This window comes from Lytechinus variegatus, chromosome 6 (genome assembly GCF_018143015.1).
Source record: "Lytechinus variegatus isolate NC3 chromosome 6, Lvar_3.0, whole genome shotgun sequence".
NCBI classification, from domain to species: Eukaryota; Metazoa; Echinodermata; class Echinoidea; order Temnopleuroida; family Toxopneustidae; genus Lytechinus; species Lytechinus variegatus.
In genome coordinates, this window is record NC_054745.1 from 40201437 (window position 1) to 40220355 (window position 18919).

Here is an 18919-nt window from a genome sequence, read left to right on the forward strand (position 1 = left end):
ATCATATTAAAGTGAATATATCTTTGATATATCTGGAAAATGGCTGGTGAAATTCTCTCCGTGCTACCCCTATACCATCTTTCCTCACCCCTTTTTTATAATTTTCCCCCATATGTCTTTACACAAAGCTTTGCCGTCTTGCTAATACGGTATAACCAAACCGTGATAGGAATCAAATTTCTGGTCAGATAAGGAATATCAGACATTCATCCTATCCACTGGTAGTAAACATTCAACCTTCGAATTTCCTCCTTATTTTTTAAGAATTCTTTTCAAGCGCTACTTTAACACACTAGTCTGTATGGGAAATGAATTAGGCATGTGGTACCTTGGGCAAGTTTACTTCTCAACGCTGTCTGGCGCCCTTCCCCATGTACGTGATTCAGCAGTTCATTATGCGCTTTAGAGTCCAATCTCGCCCTTTTGATATTTTTGGTATAGTTGCCAATAAATAGAATCATCCATTGTAAACATGGCAAAAAAAAATAATGAGCGAAAGAGAGAAGAGAAGTGAAATGCCCCGTTGACACTTGCACGCATTGTGGTTCACGAACAGTTCACGAATTTGTAATGCGTGCCACAATTTTCAACATGTTGAAAATTTTGGAACGCATTTCACGCACCTATCCGCAAGCTGGCACGCATAGCTCGTGCATTGGCCCGCATGAGTGCGTGCCCATGCGCAAACTATGCGGGAACCACAATGCTTGCAAGTGTCAACAGGGCAAAAGAAAGAACGAAATAAAGACAGAGAGCTCCTAAATTTATAAAGTATTTCAGCTATATCATTCATACGATTTCCTCCCTGTGATAGAGCTGAATGTGAAGGTCTTTCTGTTCTATCTCTTCATAAGAGTTTTCGATGTCATTGCGTTCAACATAGACGTTGCGTGGCGCTTGTACGGTGGTAACGGTGCACGGGCTGGCGTTAATTTCCGTAGTTCCAAGGCTATCCTTACTTCGCCGCTTCAATCTGATGTAACTGAGAATGAAAAAAGAAGATAATTTATGATACATTTTTCGGCATCGTTCAGCTTTCAAAATGGTTAACTATCAGAAAGGCCTTTATGCACTATTTTGATTATTCAAACAAAGGCATTTTAGTAATTCATTTATTCATCCATGCACATGTATATTATTTAATCATATCCATTCACATATTAATTTACTTATCAAAGTTTGCATTTGTTAATTTTGATTATAAATCAACTCACTTAAAAAGGCGTCAATAGTAATATTCAGTAACCCATTTGTCCGGTTTATAAGTAAGCCTACCAAAGCAACGGTGTGTTGCTGCCCTCTACGTTCTAGTAGAGTAGGCCTTCCAGAGCGGATAATCAGTTAGTTGCCATGGTGTCATGGCGGCCTGGTTCAACCCGTGGGACGTTTCATAAAGCTGTTCGTAAGTACGACGCGACTATAAAGAACGACTGGTGATCCCATACTAAGAGAGCTACACTGTTAGAAAAAATAAAAGAAGTTCCTGCAGCAGAGTCTCGAGAACACCTGTAATCTTACCGAATTGCGTAATCTTACAGGAAATTGGTATTTGATGTATGGAATCTTACAAATTTCCTTGAATAAAACACCCTTTTCCCCTTTTTAAACAGACCTGTTCTGTTAAATTGCAGAAAAATTCTTGTTTTATGAATTTACAGAATGATTCTGTTATTGCTTTCTACAAAATCTTCTGTTTATTTTCTGTAAAATCACGTTTTTTTTACCAATTTCCTGTAAGATTACGCAATTCGGTAAGATTACAGGTGTTCTCGAGACTCTGCTGCAGGAACTTCTTTTATTCTTTCTAACAGTGTACAAGATGAGGGCTAAGGACTAGACATCCGAGGCCAAGGCCATCAACAGCTGCTGCTTCTGTGACATCCGGGTTATACTTTTGGCGACGCGCGCTTTGAATTATGGCGGGAAGCCGCTAGCTAATCCTGCGTCGTGCGATCGCCTCCAATGAAACATGCGTGTTGCTTACCTCAAAACAAGTAATCCTAGAAGAAAAAGGAGCGAAGGTAAAGCGACAACAAAAGCCAGCTTCCAGTCATGGCATTCCCCGTATACAGGCATGCTGAGTGTAGTATTTTGAAGACACTCTGTACAGTTCACCTCTGGGATGATCGGGCAGGCAGACGTCGCCGTTGCTGGCGGGATTTCAGTCATATCAGTTCCATCTGCTGTTGGTGAATGCAATGAAAGTAAAATCGAGATGTGTAGATCGTATTAATCTCGTCTGAAATGGTAGGTTAGCAATAAATCTTTAAGACAAGTCTAGCCTGACCAACCATGCCTGTTATTTGCTATCGGACAATGTCGGAAGAGGATTATACCAAGAGAAGCTATACTGACAGAAATATCATCAACCACAGAGAACCGCATAAGAACAGGATTTTGTTTGAGGGTTAAGCAGGATAAGTAAGTTCGATCTATTTTTTTGTTGATTAAGGGACAAAAACGAAAAGCCCCACGTTCTATCATCTATGTGCTTTCTACTTTTACTTAATCCCATATTTTCCTGTGCTTATAGTTTTATTTTGTTTCTTTATCATATTCCATTTTTTTTTCAGCAATTGGGCATCGCTGTAACAATGTTATTTCCATCTTAATCGCCTTTAAATCGTCTTCAATACTTTTTGTTGGCGTTGTGGCCCAGTGGGTAAGTCTTCTTACTTTGAATCAAGGAATTCATATTCGTTGTGCTGCACTCAACTCAGGTGATATGAATGGGCATCTTGTAAGAATTTATTCCTTGAAATGATGTATGGCTGTGGGGCTAAAGCCAGGGTATTAATATCCAAATCCTTGGACATAACGTCCCAAGCGCGTAGGGACGTTATGACCTAATGTGATATGCGCTATACAAGAACAGCGTCATTGTTATTATTAACAAATGACTCCCGGACTATTTTTGGAAATTGATGATTTAAAGTTAAACAATTAATAACTGAACTCTGCGCAACACATTTATTCTGGTGAAATTGTTTATCAAACACGAGGTCCATTTTACACAACTTGTAATATCAACAAATTTGCAATGACAGTTTAAAGCTACTAACATCTTTAGATTTTAATGGCCGATGGTATACTTGTACAGATTTGGCAATTTTTCTTTAACACGTCTTAGTGACATGGGCATGGTTCTTGCACCTATTCTATGCGATAATGGGTTAACATTTAGTTCATTACAATTGTATATAACTGCCTGAGTAAATAGCAAAATATAGCCCCTGGACAAGTCCTCTTGCGCTGCTTGTCATGCCGAAGACTACAAAGGGAGTTTAGGCCATGTTAAGGGAAATAACAGCACCAAGAACCTTGGCTAAAGGCTAAGCAAGAGAAAACATAACACACCCGCTGGAGAAACCGTATGCGATGTAACTGTGATAGCCTCTGTCACAGGCGCGATGGTCCTGAAGGATAACGCAGGCCGTCGTGGACCTTCCCCACCCGATAAGCAATTGATGACCGAAACAGCGACTAGATAACCGGTATCCGCCTCAAGGTGCCCGATGTAGAACTCGAGCTCATTGCCAACCGGTACGAACCCGACACTAAGCCACGGTTCGTTGTTATCGCCGATGTGCTTTTTGAGGTTGATATCGTAACCACAGATAGGGCCATCCCCGTGGTGGTCGCTAGTCCACTCGATCTCCGCGTGTGACGTTGAAAGATTGGTCAGAACAGGGGCCACCATCAAAGTCGGTGGTTCTACGAAGGAAGAGGAAGCAGCAGGAGTGATAGGAAAAATGTTAATATCCGATTTTATTACTTTTCATTTTTACATACAAAAGAGAGATTATACAAACATATATACGAGTGGAGCACCTCTGGAAGTCTCGCATTAATAAATACGCAATTCAATATCGCGGCAGTGGTGTCTTTAAACACGATCATAGAATAATCATTCAAAAAAAATACCACTCAATGTTTTATGATGACAAAATACTATGTTCACTGACCCTAAATGAAATTTGACATTCATCGTGTGACCAAAAACTTGTGCAAGGCGGTCAGGGGCACTTGATTACCCTTATGTCAAAATTTCATGAAATAGATCCCAAAACTTTCAGTTATGATATTAAAAAAAAAAATTGCCTTGGTTAAGATTTCGTCTTTATGTCCCCAACATAATCTAAGTTCCTTGACCCTAAATGACCTTTGACTTTAATCATGTGCTCTGAAACTCACAAAAGGAATTTGAAGATACCTCATGAGCTAGGCCTATAAGTTATGACATTTCAAAAACCTAATTTTCCGGAAAGATTTAGATGTTCGTTCCCCTACATAGTCCGAGTTTAATGACCCTAAATAACCATTGACCTTGCTCATAGGACATCAATCTATTGCATGATGTTGAGTAATACTTGGTAGTCACTATGTTTAAGTTTCACGAAATAGGCCCATAAACTTTCTAAGTTATGATGACATCTCAAAACTTAATCTTCGGTTAGGATTTGATGTTGACGACGCCGCTGCAGTCTGGAAAGCAGCGCCTATTATTTCACTCTGCTATGCAGGCGAGACAAAAATGAAAGAGTATACATTTTCAAAGTTTTAAATCATTGTCAGCTGAAATGATTTTTTAATGAAGATAGCAATCATGACACTTAAACAAGAAGAGTAAAAGTTTTCACTCGCATCTGACAGCAAACTAACCAAACGAAAACTTTGATAATGATAGCGATAGGTTTAATGATGATGAAGGGATGAATGGAGATAACGATTTAAGGGGGGGGGGGGGGGTTAAAAAGCTCCAGTGCAGATCAGCGCATGGGGGCAAAACGTCGCCATTCTTGTCCGTTTAAAAATATAATTTCATCATTTTGCAATGGTTTACGACATACTGTCAAATAACAACACAATCATATTCCATTATTTGCCGTGCCTTTTCTTTCTCGACCTCCTTTCGCCTTTGTGCTGTTGGTTTCGGAGTTTTGGGGGTGCAGTGTCCTCTACGCTCCTATACCGGTGGTAACATACTTGCTAATTTATTGACATTATTGTCTGGTCAATGTTTCACAAAGCTATTCGTAAGTTACAAATGACTGTACTTATGACTCGCGACCCTCTTTTTTTTGCTAAATGGTATTTCCCTCTCTGGTATCTAACCCTTAACCTAACATAATACCCAAATCCTAGCCTTTTATCTTAGATGAAATATAAGCAAATGCCGTGTTGCCCCCCTCCCTACAGGTTATCAACTTAGCACTAAAGAACATATTCGATTCGTGCATTAAGTCGTTTGTAATTTAAAGAACAAATTTACGAAAAGCTCACCAGATGTCACAATAGTAATGCCCACTTACCAGCACCATATCGTTCTATGGAAAATTTGGCAGAAGGAAATAAAAGTTTCATAACCTCACCAATTGTGGAAGTCCTCAGAGACAATAATGGTCCTTCTCCGAGTTGAATAATTCTTGCACCGTCGCACAAGATAGGTCTTACTGAGACCTGGTACCCCACAGACGGCTCTAAGCCAGTTAGGTTGAAGACACTCTGTTCCACATACTGTGGACCCGGTTGCAATGGCACGAGACCCGCAGTCGTCCAAGGCGTGGCGTCATCCCCGAGACCCCTCCTGTCGATAGCATAGCCGCACGTAGGTCCATCACCGACGTATTCATCTTGCCATAGGACAGTTGCATAGGTTGTTCCTGATGCTATTGTGCTAGGGTGTTGGTGCAAGCTGGGCAAAACTAATAAATGAAATAAGAATAAAATTATCATCCGTTTTATTCTTACATTTCATGAATAGGCCTAATAATAATAATAATAACGTTTTATTATTGGTAGCCAATGCAGTTATAGGAAACTGCTCTTCCAGCGTGCCCTGCTTGACATAATAATGGTATTGTTGCTCCCCTTCTAGAATATAAATGCTGAGCGCCTAGCAAGAAGGTAGAAGGTCTCATTTATAAAAGTCGTTGGTACGACTCGGCCTAGGACCGAACCCACGACCTCTGGGTTCATGATCATAGGCGGACGCTCAACCACTGAGCAGCCATGCCCGGTTAACAAAGAGCTACAATTCAATGCCCAAGCAAAGCTACGTGAACTGCATTTGTGACCATCTACCCCCAGAACACCAGTAAGTCGCCAGGAAAGGTTCTTTATTTATTAGAGAGATTTCGATTGTCTGCGACAGCAACGTATTCCTAGTTCACCGGAACTGGTGTCACCGCTCGTTCAGTATCACGTTCGTACATTGATGAAAACAGTTTCGATTTAAGTCGACGTACCCGTACCACGCCACAGCATATACCAGCGTGATAGCGAGCGGGCCGTGGGCCGATGCTTTGCCGGAGAATCAGGCGTAGCATCACGCTACGAACCAGTTGGGCGACTGTACGTGGGTGCAACATTTGCACTCTTGCGCAAAAAGCCGAAAAAACACGGTTGTTTGGAAATAAAACATCAATTACCTTTCGGATATGTAGTGTCTGAAAACAGGATACACTAAATGTAATGGAAAAGCTGGTAACAAGCAGTAATTTGCAATTTACCAGCCCTGCTAAATCAACGAAACTGGAGTGTTGATGCGGCTTCATTCATTTTTGCCAAGCTGGGATGACGTCATCATGTACGAACTAGCGCTCGTTCGAGCACTATGACACCGAACGTCAAAACCCTCAAATACGAGTCACAGATTTGGTCAGTGAACGAGAAGGCTCGTCACAGATTACTTCGCGCATGCGCAGTGCTCCCAAAATTCCTTAATCTCGTACGTCCACATGGCACGTCACAGAAAACGAAAGGTCTCAATTGATAGACAAAATAGTAAATTGGTTTTCAAAATAAAAGAAAAAATAGCTTGTCTAATCATGGACCTACAAGCTAGTAGGTCCATGGTCTAAAGGAGTATTCTTCATCATTAATATACTTTAAAAACGTCAAGTTGTTCAGAAAAACAAAGATACAAGAGTTTCCTTGATGTAATTTTTGGTGGACTGCTTAGAAGTGTCATTGAAATGGCACAGAGTGCACATCTCATACTTGAGTGATCTTCTGAAGCTCGTGCTTTGTTCCTTCTGCATTCAATCAAGTATTTGAGTGAGTTAATGTTGATCAAGTTTTACTAATCATATATCATTTTGAACATTGGTATTCGCTTCTTCAAACTCTATTCATTTAGGGTGATTTACCGTCGGTTTGGGGGTGGCTGGTCACATTTCATACTTAAGTTTTGACCGGTCAATAGTACAAGTCACCATGGTAATTTGTGTACTATTTTGAGTAGGGGGGGGGGCACGTCCCCCTGGGATTTCCGCCCATGGGCCCGTGTAACCTAAACCTGATTTCGGAATGAACAAGGGGGTAAATATCAACTTACCATAATTCTGTGTTGACGCGGATAGTTCGGGACTTGCTGTCCCTTCTTTCCCAGAGCAATGGAGAAGACGCACACTCACACCTATTCTATGCGATAATGGGTTAACATTTAGTTCATTACAATTGTATATAACTGCCTGATTAAATAGCAAAATATAGCCCCTGGACAAGTCCTCTTGCGCTGCTTGTCATGCCGAAGACTACAAAGGGAGTTTAGGCCATGTTAAGGGAAATAACAGCACCAAGAACCTTGGCTAAAGGCTAAGCAAGAGAAAACATAACACACCCGCTGGAGAAACCGTATGAGATGTAACTGTGATAGCCTCTGTCACAGGCGCGATGGTCCTGAAGGATAACGCAGGCCGTCGTGGACCTTCCCCACCCGATAAGCAATTGATGACCGAAACAGCGACTAGATAACCGGTATCCGCCTCAAGTTGCCCGATGTAGAACTCGAGCTCGTTGCCAACCGGTACGAACCCGACACTAAGCCACGGTTCGTTGTTATCGCCGACGTGCTTCTTGAGGTTGATATCGTATCCACAGATAGGGCCATCCCCGTGGTGGTCGCTAGTCCACTCGATCTCCGCGTGTGACGTTGAAAGATTGGTCAGAACAGGGGCCATCGTCAAAGTCGGTGGTTCTACGAAGGAAGAGAAAGCAGCAGGAGTGATAGGGAAAATGTTAATATCCGATTGTATTATTTTATTAATTTTTACATACAAAAGAGAGAGATTATACAAAGTTATATACAAGTGGAGCACCTCTGGAAGTCTCGCTTGCATTAATAAATACGCAATTCAATATCGCGGCAGTGGTGTCTTTAAACACGATCATAGAATAATCATTCAAAAAAAATACCACTCATTGCTTTATGATGATAAAATACTATGTTCACTGACCCTAAATTAAATTTGACATTCATCGTGTGACCAAAAACTTGTGCAAGGCGGTCAGGGGCACTTGATTACCCTTATGTCAAAATTTCATGAAATAGATCCCAAAACTTTCAGTTATGATATTAAAAAAAAAAATTTGCCTTGGTTAAGATTTCGTCTTTATGTCCCCAACATAATCTAAGTTCCTTGACCCTAAATGACCTTTGACTTTAATCATGTGCTCTGAAACTCACAAAAGGAATTTGAAGATACCTCATGAGCTAGGCCTATAAGTTATGACATTTCAAAAACCTAATTTTCCGGAAAGATTTAGATGTTCGTTCCCCTACATAGTCCGAGTTTAATGACCCTAAATAACCATTGACCTTGCTCATAGGACATCAATCTATTGCATGATGTTGAGTAATACTTGGTAATCACTATGTTTAAGTTTCACGAAATAGGCCCATAAACTTTCTAAGTTATGATGACATTTCAAAACTTAATCTTCGGTTAGGATGTAATGTTGACGACGCCGCTGCAGTCTGGAAAGCAGCGCCTATAATTTCACTCTGCTATGCAGGCGAGACAAAAATGAAAGAGTATACATTTTCAAAGTTTTAAATCATTGTCAGCTGAAATGATTTTTTAATGAAGATAGCAATCATGACACTTAAACAAGAAGAGTAAAAGTTTTCACTCGCATCTGACAGCAAACTAACCAAACGAAAACTTTGATAATGATAGCGATAGGTTTAATGATGATGAAGGGATGAATGGAGATAACGATTTAAGGGGGGGGGGGGGTTAAAAAGCTCCAGTGCGGATCAGCGCATGGGGGCAAAACGTCGCCATTCTTGTCCGTTTAAAAATATAATTTCATCATTTTGCAATGGTTTACGACATACTGTCAAATAACAACACAATCATATTCCATTATTTGCCGTGCCTTTTCTTTCTCGACCTCCTTTCGCCTTTGTGCTGTTGGTTTCGGAGTTTTGGGGGTGCAGTGTCCTCTACGCTCCTATACCGGTGGTAACATACTTGCTAATTTATTGACATTATTGTCTGGTCAATGTTTCACAAAGCTATTCGTAAGTTACAAATGACTGTACTTATGACTCGCGACCCTCTTTTTTTTGCTAAATGGTATTTCCCTCTCTGGTATCTAACCCTTAACCTAACATAATACCCAAATCCTAGCCTTTTATCTTAGATGAAATATAAGCAAATGCCGTGTTGCCCCCTCCCTACAGGTTATCAACTTAGCACTAAAGAACATATTCGATTCGTGCATTAAGTCGTTTGTAATTTAAAGAACAAATTTACGAAAAGCTCACCAGATGTCACAATAGTAATGCCCACTTACCAGCACCATATCGTTCTATGGAAAATTTGGCAGAAGGAAATAAAAGTTTCATAACCTCACCAATTGTGGAAGTCCTCAGAGACAATAATGGTCCTTCTCCGAGTTGAATAATTCTTGTACCGTCGCACAAGATAGGTCTTACTGAGACCTGGTACCCCATAGACGGCTCTAAGCCAGTTAGGTTGAAGACACTCTGTTCCACAGACTGTGGACCCGGTTGCAATGGCACGAGACCCGCAGTCGTCCAAGGCGTGGCGTCATCCCCGAGACCCCTCCTGTCGATAGCATAGCCGCACGTAGGTCCATCACCGACGTATTCATCTTGCCATAGGACAGTTGCATAGGTTGTTCCTGATGCTATTGTGCTAGGGTGTTGGTGCAAGCTGGGCAAAACTAATAAATGAAATAAGAATAAAATTATCATCCGTTTTATTCTTACATTTCATGAATAGGCCTAATAATAATAATAATAACGTTTTATTATTGGTAGCCAATGCAGTTATAGGAAACTGCTCTTCCAGCGTGCCCTGCTTGACATAATAATGGTATTGTTGCTCCCCTTCTAGAATATAAATGCTGAGCGCCTAGCAAGAAGGTAGAAGGTCTCATTTATAAAAGTCGTTGGTACGACTCGGCCTAGGACCGAACCCACGACCTCTGGGTTCATGATCATAGGCGGACGCTCAACCACTGAGCAGCCATGCCCGGTTAACAAAGAGCTACAATTCAATGCCCAAGCAAAGCTACGTGAACTGCATTTGTGACCATCTACCCCCAGAACACCAGTAAGTCGCCAGGAAAGGTTCTTTTGATAGACAAAATAGTAAATTGGTTTTCAAAATAAAAGAAAAAAAATAGCTTGTCTAATCATGGACCTACAAGCTAGTAGGTCCATGGTCTAAAGGAGTATTCTTCATCATTAATATACTTTAAAAACGTCAAGTTGTTCAGAAAAACAAAGATACAAGAGTTTCTTTGATGTAATTTTCGGTGGACTGCTTAGAAGTGTCATTGAAATGGCACAGAGTGCACATCTCATACTTGAGTGATCTTCTGAAGCTCGTGCTTTGTTCTTTCTGCATTCAATCAAGTATTTGAGTGAGTTAATGTTGATCAAGTTTTACTAATCATATATCATTTTGAACATTGGTATTCGCTTCTTCAAACTCTATTCATTAAGGGTGATTTACCGTGGGTTTGGGGGTGGCTGGTCACATTTCATACTTAAGTTTTGACCGGTCAATAGTACAAGTCACCATGGTAATTTGTGTACTATTTTGAGTAGGGGGGGGGGGGGGCACGTCCCCCCTGGGATTTCCGCCCATGGGCCCGTGTAACCTAAACCTGATTTCGGAATGAACAAGGGGGTAAATATCAACTTACCATAATTCTGTGTTGACGCGGACAGTTCGGGACTTGATGTCCCTTCTTTCCCAGAGCAATGGAGAAGACGTACACTTATACCATAGCTGGTCCCTGCGTCCAGTCGGTCAATTGCGAATTGGTAGAAGTTTGCATCTTCTTCAACGGGAACAAAACCAACACTCGTCCACGATGTCGATGAGGGATTTTGGAGATAGACAGTTGACCCGCAGACTGGACCGTTACCATTGTAATTTAGATGCCATGACACCCAAACATACGAGGTCGTAACGCTTATCACTTCGGGTGCGTTCTTCAGAGTTGGCAAGGCTAAATGAATTAGAAATTCAGGTAATTTATTTATTTTTTTCTAATTCATTTATTTCTTTTTTGAGATTTGTCAAAAAATATTTGAAAAAATGGCCTCTGTGGTCAAGGGAATGCCTGGTTTAAATAAACAAAACAAAACACGAATTTCCCGAGATTACAGGAATGCTGTTGTGGCGTGACAGTTGTCGTTTTGACGTCACCATGGACCTAACACAAATATCGTGATAGGTCAATGACTTCACGGATACAAAAAAAAAACAAAAAGAAATTAGACCTTCTAAAGATTTTCGCGATTAGTTACGACAGGCCAATCGTGGCTTTTGTAAATAATCGCAAGGCAGTGGGAACGGGCTATTACATTCGTTCTTTACCTTGTGTCTTTATACTGGTGCTATCATGATTTCACAGGTTAAAAGAACGGTTTTCATTTAAACACCGTTTTACTATGTGGAAGAGCCGTGGTGTAGTGGTTCTGACTCTCGCCTTGGAAACAGAGGGTCGTGTGTTCGAATCCCACCGTGGTCTAGCATCCTTTGGCAAGGCGTTAATCCACACTTTGTCACTCTCGACCCAGGTGCTAAATGGGTACCCGGTAGGATGCGAAAGATATAGTATGTTTGATTTTGCCAGCGCCATAGTGAGGCTGCGATGAATGCAATGCAATGCTCCCCAGAGAGTGGAAATTGTGCACTTTTCGTGCAGGATTGAAATGAATCCAATAACCGGGGTAATAACATGCTGTAACGCGCTTTGAGCCATTCTGGGAAAAGCGCTTTATAAAAATTGGCTATTATCATTATTACTATATACCGGGTGAGAATAAGCGTACCTAAGAGGGCGAGTCACAACCCATGCAAGGGACGTATCCATGCCCCCCCCCCCCGACGAGCCACAAATGCCCTGCTCCTTTGAACTTGAAAATCCTTTTTTTTGGCTTGTCATTTTTTTTTCTGGTGCGAAATGTCCTTTGTCCTTTATTTGTGGTTGAAGACCCTTTTTTTGCTTTTCAATTTTGGCTGCGTTTATGCGACCTCAACCCAGAATCATGATTTGAATCACGATTTGAATCATGATTCAAAACAGCAACATGAATCACGATCCGACAGAATCAGCGTTTATACGACCATCTTTCTAACGCTGTTTCTCCCTGAATTCGGGCCGATCCAGTGCGCATCACAGTGCGCAGTTTGACCCAGGAAGTATAGGTCAACATTTTCGCGCGTGTTTCTAACTTCAAGTCGGCTGCTAGATGTTTGCTGCCGCCCGAGCTAACGCGCGATCGTTTGTGCAACGTTTACTCGGCTTCCGAAAAATAAATCTTCTCTTTCCAGAATTCCGTGTATTGTACCTCGTATTGTTTTGTTTACTTGTATTCAATCTTGTCGGTTCATCGAAAATGGTGTTCGGTAGCCGTAGTACTGGGCACGAATTCTGTTAATTTTGTCTCGACAGGCGGTGCCACATCTCCGTAGAAATCCCTCCCTCGCAAGCGCCGCTGAAAGGGATTCGTAGATCGTCTTATTTCTGTGAATCCCGGTAAGGGATGCTTTTGCTTCAGGCCAAAGCACAAGCAGAGCCCTGAGTTCGTCGTCAGTCCAATTTGTGCCTTTGGAACTTGAAGATATGATTGATAAAAACAATGAAATATACAAATGACGCTACAGTACAACCCCGGGGGTACAATACACAGAATGATAATTCCTAAACGCACGTGACAATATTGGCATATACCGTTACTAGTACACTGGCAATACTGCTACACGAAAGTTAACCTGCACGAAACACAGTGCGCGCCTTTAAATCGAACCTGGAAGAAGCACGACACAATGACGTCATAGAATCATGATTCAAATCACGATATCGTTTATACGACCTTTTTCGTTCGTGATTCTACAGAAACGTCTTTCCAAACGCCCCTTTTTCCGTGTTTCATGTTTGTGATTTGAAAGACGTTTATTTCCACTTTCGACTTAATCTTGATTCTGCAGAATCGTAATTTGAATCATGATTCTAGGGTAAAAAGTGTCGAATAAACGCACCCAAAGGACGTTATTTAACCCCCCCCCCCCCTTTAGAAAATCTTAGGTACGCCACTGCGTGAGAGTTAACAAGGAATGGCGCCTCACAAATCCCTATTTTATGGAAAAGATAATGACATGAACGCATAATCATTTTGTATAGCTGTAAAGAACACAATTGATATAATTAATTTGATACCCGTATTCATGTGATATGTGTAACGCTCGGATAATCAGTGGGTATGCTCTGCAGTTATGCAAATTTTGATTTGCGCCGAAGTATGGTATGTCTGCAATGGGTGAATCCAGATGCCAATGCTGTCATAATCCTAGATGGGTTAGTAAACATGTTTGCAAATCCATTTCCAATCAAATTCACTTGAGAATTAAGTGATACTTACAAGTGTTTATTTAACGATTATATTATGAATTACTGATAAGGAGTTTTGAAATGGATGTTAAAGCAACCGTTGGAGGGTTATGGCATCGCTTGTTAAGGCCCTAAACCGCAAATTGCACCTAAACCGCAAATCGCCGCCTAAGCTTGTAGAAAAAAAGTATTTTTGAAACGAAGGACCTTGGATGAGTGGTTTCACTCCCCTGGTAACATTTAGTATTAAAGTTTGAAAATTTTTGAAAATAAGCTACTATTACTACTACTACTACCACTACTACTACTACTACTACTCCAATACTACTACTACTACTACTACTACTACTACTACTACTACTACTCCTACTCCTACTACTACTCCTACTACTACTACTACTACTACTACTAAAACTACTACTACTACTACTACTCTTACTGCTACTACTACTACTCTTACTGCTACTACTACTACTACTACTGCTACTCCTACTACTAATACTACTACTACTACTACTACTACTCATACTACTACTACTACTACTACTCCTACTCCTACTACTACTACTACTACTACTACTACTACTACTACTACTACTACTACTTACTACTACTCCTACTACTACTACTACTCTTACTGCTACTACTACTTCCACTATACTGCTACTCCTACTACTACTACTACTACTACTACTACTACTACTACTACTACTACTACTACTACTCCTACTATACTACTACTAAAACTACTACTACTACTACTACTACTACTACTACTACTACTACTAGCAGTATAGTAGAAGTAGTAGTAGCAGTAAGAGTAGTAGTAGTAGTAGGAGTAGTAGTAGTAGTAGTAGTAGTAGTAGTAGTAGTAGGAGTAGGAGTAGGAGTAGTAGTAGTAGTAGTAGTAGGAGTAGTAGTAGTAGTAGTAGTAGTAGTAGTAGTAGGAGTAGCAGTAGTAGTAGTAGTAGCAGTAAGAGTAGTAGTAGTAGTTTTAGTAGTAGTAGTAGTAGTAGTAGTAGTAGTAGTAGTAGTAGTAGGAGTAGGAGTAGGAGTAGTAGTAGTAGTAGTAGTAGGAGTAGCAGTAGTAGAAGTAGTAGTAGCAGTAAGAGTAGTAGTAGTAGCAGTAAGAGTAGTAGTAGTAGTAGTAGTTTTAGTAGTAGTAGTAGTAGGAGTAGTAGGAGTAGGAGTAGTAGGAGTAGTAGTAGTAGTAGTAGTAGTAGTAGTAGTAGGAGTAGGAGTAGGAGTAGTAGTAGTAGTAGTAGTAGTAGTAGTAGTAGTAGTAGTAGTAGTAGTAGTAGTAGGAGTAGCAGTAGTAGAAGTAGTAGTAGCAGTAAGAGTAGTAGTAGTAGCAGTAAGAGTAGTAGTAGTAGTAGTAGTAGTAGGAGTAGTAGTAGTAGTAGTAGTAGTAGTAATAGTAGCTTATTTTCAAAAATTTTCAAACTTTAATACTAAATGTTAGTAGTAGTAGTAGTAGTAGTAGTAGTAGCAGTAAGAGTAGTAGTAGTAGTAGTAGTAGTAGTAGTAGTAGTAGTAGGAGTAGTAGTAGGAGTATTAGGAGTAGTAGTAGTAGTAGTAGTAGTAGGAGTAGCAGTAGTAGAAGTAGTAGTAGCAGTAAGAGTAGTAGTAGTAGTAGTAGTAGTAGTAGTAGTAGTAGAGTAGGAGTAGCAGTAGTAGAAGTAGTAGTAGCAGTAAGAGTAGTAGTAGTAGTTTTAGTAGTAGTAGTAGGAGTAGGAGTAGTAGTAGTAGTTTTAGTAGTAGTAGTAGGAGTAGGAGTAGTAGTAGTAGTACATTCATTCATTACAGTTGCGCCGACGGGCGCGCAGATTTACCGACATAATCCAGAGGAGTAAGGGGGGGGGTTGCAGAGTAGTAGTAGTAGCAGTAAGAGTAGTAGTAGTAGTAGTAGTAGTAGGAGTAGTAGTAGTGGTAGTAGTAGTAGTAATAGTAGCTTATTTTCAAAAATTTTCAAACTTTAATACTAAATGTTAGTAGTAGTAGTAGTAGTAGTAGCAGTAAGAGTAGTAGTAGTAGTATTAGTTTTAGTAGTAGTAGTAGTAGGAGTAGTAGTAGGAGTTTTAGGAGTAGTAGTAGTAGTAGTAGTAGTAGTAGTAGGAGTAGCAGTAGTAGAAGTAGTAGTAGCAGTAAGAGTAGTAGTAGTAGTAGTAGTAGTAGTAGTAGTAGTAGAGTAGGAGTAGCAGTAGTAGAAGTAGTAGTAGCAATAAGAGTAGTAGTAGTAGTTTTAGTAGTAGTAGTAGGAGTAGGAGTAGTAGTAGTAGTACATTCATTCATTACAGTTGCGCCGACGGGCGCGCAGATTTACCGACATAATCCAGAGGAGTAAGGGGGGGGGGTTGCACCCCCACATACCCCCTTTAGTAACGGCCCTGCAATCAAGATCTCGATCATCTGATACTAAGCTGTGGGGAATCCCCATCATGACAAGTACATATTTTGCGGAATCCCCACCACTGTATGACGTCAGTCATGCTACTACTACTACTACTACTATCATTATGATTGTTATTGATGTTGTTATTGCTTAAATAATTACCGTCATCGTAACTTTCATTTTTTGAAGAAGGGTGGGTGGTCATTAATCTTTAAGTATTTTATAAAAATAAGTTTTTACTTAGATTTCAGTTCTTTGCATCACCTCTGATATCGTTCTTTCCTTTCTTTAACTATTCTCTCGTTTTATACAGTTACTATTTTAAATTTCCCTCTGATTTCTACTTTCCTTATTCGGCTTATTCGTTGAGCGTCGCTTTATCAATCTAAACACTGGTAATTACTAATAATTTAAAGGTTTAAGAGGCAAAATCGCCTGTTTTCGATTATAACATTTCGTGCCGAATTTTAACCTACTTTATTTTGTTACTTGACATTTGTACGCATTTCTTATTTTTTCATTTATTATTTTTTTCGGGGGAGGGGGTTAAGAAAACTAAAATCTTAACTAGTTGTATCATGCACATTTTGTATACTCACTTGGATTGCTATCTTTGAAGTAGAAATATGAGATCACAGACGAGTAAACTAAAGAAAACAATGAAAAATGAAAATAAATTTGTATAATTTGTTTTACCGTGTAGCAGTTTGAAAGAAAAATAATTCAACACAATCCTGCCCATAGAAATATATTTATTATTATCATTATTAGTATATATATATATATATATATATTTAGGGGGGGGGATCCACTAAAAAAAAACAGATTCTTTTAATTCAGACAGTTCAACTGATATATTTGCATTTGTCTACCAAATCGCTGCCGCTAGAAAAGACATGGCTAGTCAAATTACAAGCCGTAGTTGCATGAATACTTGCAGTCTATTCAGTCATTTTCACAAAAAAAGTGATTTTGACAGAAAATAGACATTACTAAATGACCGCACATGCCTTTTTTTATCTCTCTTTTGGATTCAGTGGCCATGAAATCATTCATTTAGACATAAAAAACTACACATGAATGAATACTTATGGTTTTATGCAAAAAAACATGCGATGTGGGGGCATTTTTTTTTTTTACAAAGAAATGACCCCAACATGTTTTTTTTTTCAACCAAGAGCGTCATTTTAAATGGCCTAACTGTCTGATTAATTTATGTTTCTGCTCAGTGGCCATGTAAACATAAAGTAAGACACATTGCAAACCTTATTTGTATGGATATTCAAGATTTACATGTGAAAACACTGATAGGCCTATGCGAGAAATTTGGCAGCCATTAAAAAATGCTCGGAATCAATATCAGACGTATTCTAAATTAAAAATTCTTATTAGATTTGTTTTCAGCAGCTAAAATTGCAACAGAATTCGCTGGTTTGAAATCGATTTTCCCAAAAGAGGTTTTATTTGCCAACCCCTCTTATTATGGTACGAATTGATTTTTTTACGGACACTGGATTCCGAAACACGTAAATTGCTTATACCTCGATGTTCATTAAATTAATCCGAAAACGTAAAAGGGTTCGTTAGTCCGAACATATATGGTGTTATTCCGAAGGTTCGACAATCCGCAAACAAAATAAGGTTCGTCGTTCCGAAGGTTCGTTAGTTCGAGAACGAAATAAGGTTCGTTAATCATTTCGTTTTCGGACTAACGAACCTTCGGAATAACGAAGCTTCGGAATTACGAATGTATGCGGGAAAACAGCCCTCGAAAACAATAAGATACAGCTTGATTATCATTATCAATATGGGCACATCCGATATACTTACCTAATAAGACCAACACGACACACACCATACACACCACACCTGCAGATTCCATTTCATGTAATATTCGGTCCAAGCTGGAATAATATTATGGTAGTATCCAATGACGATAAATAGCAGCGTTGCCAATATTCGAATTGCTCGGTGAATTCTTCCAGAGTCACCTTTGTGTTGTTCTTATTTCTTAATTTCGTTCCACATCAATACTAGCTGATTATACAGTCATCCTCAGAGCTATTCACATATCATTATGATTATTATGAAAATGTGATGCTTACTGCGCGGCAATCTGGTCCAATCAGGGCGACCAAAGGGAAGGCCTCTCTTGATTTTACGAAAGATGCGTTGCGATACAATGGATTGCGAAATTAGGAGCGGGGATTCCCCATTGCATTTTAAAGTGCGCGGGGCGCGCGTTTCCGTTTTACACCCTGGCGAAGGCATTTTCCGGAAAAGTAGCCAAAAAGCGACTAGTGAAGAGTCTACACACGTCGCTGGTTGCATGCAGCGTGCGACACAGGCGAGTCCACCACCGCATGCAATTTGCACAGTTAATGATCAGAGCACAGAGTTCCTCGGCACTTCATGTACAGAGAGAGCGGCAGTCAGGAGTGAAATCCGAACATGCTTTTGCAGTCGCGTTGTTTATGATAGTTTTTTTTCTAAAAATAAATTATTAACTAAATGAATAGAATGACAGACAAAATCAAAATTAACAGATACTATAATGGAAAGACAAATTGAAGTTTGATGGATTGATACACTTAGAAGCTGCCGAAAGATAGATATAGAAGATAGATATAGAAGACTGATAAATAGATAGAGACAAGATAGACAGATAGATAGATAGATAGAAATAGAGAGAGAGAGAGAGAGATGTTGTAGATAGAAATATGGACGGACAAAGAGAAAGAGAGAAAAAAGACAGACAGATGCTAGAGAAGGAGAGAGATAGAGAATTTGACAGACAGATAGATGTTAGATAGATAGAAAGATAAAGAATGAGAGAGACAGAGAAGATAGACAAATTAATAG

The 18919-nt window shown here is 39.8% G+C and overlaps 1 protein-coding gene across 2 annotated transcripts; it reads right to left on the bottom strand.

Moving 5' to 3' along the window:
* Nucleotides 1-659: 659 nt before the first annotated feature.
* On the bottom strand, nucleotides 660-18242 carry LOC121417478 (twitchin-like). Of its 2 annotated transcripts, none has more exons than XM_041611199.1 (7): nucleotides 17888-18242; nucleotides 16657-16704; nucleotides 10969-11277; nucleotides 9646-9978; nucleotides 7625-7981; nucleotides 1985-2180; nucleotides 660-982 (listed from the first exon to the last, which is right to left on the bottom strand). In XM_041611199.1, exons 1-7 carry the CDS (start codon nucleotides 17937-17939, stop codon nucleotides 790-792), a joined length of 1488 nt encoding a protein of 495 aa, XP_041467133.1. In that variant the 5' UTR covers nucleotides 17940-18242; the 3' UTR covers nucleotides 660-789. The 2 variants fall into 2 exon arrangements, with proteins under 2 accessions (XP_041467133.1, XP_041467132.1); XM_041611198.1 differs by having other exon boundaries at nucleotides 1985-2183.
* Between the last annotated feature and the right edge of the window lie 677 nt (nucleotides 18243-18919).

Excerpts from the sequence above, each read along its gene's own strand:
- LOC121417478 (XM_041611198.1), bottom strand. The coding sequence starts at position 17,939 with ATGGAATCTGCAGGTGTGGTGTGTATGGTGTGTGTCGTGTTGGTCTTA. Across the intron at positions 11,278-16,656 it reads CTTCAAAGATAGCAATCCAA|CCTTGCCAACTCTGAAGAAC; the intron begins GTGAGTATACAA and ends TAATTCATTTAG. Across the intron at positions 983-1,984 it reads CTAGGATTACTTGTTTTGAG|TTACATCAGATTGAAGCGGC; the intron begins GTAAGCAACACG and ends TTTCATTCTCAG.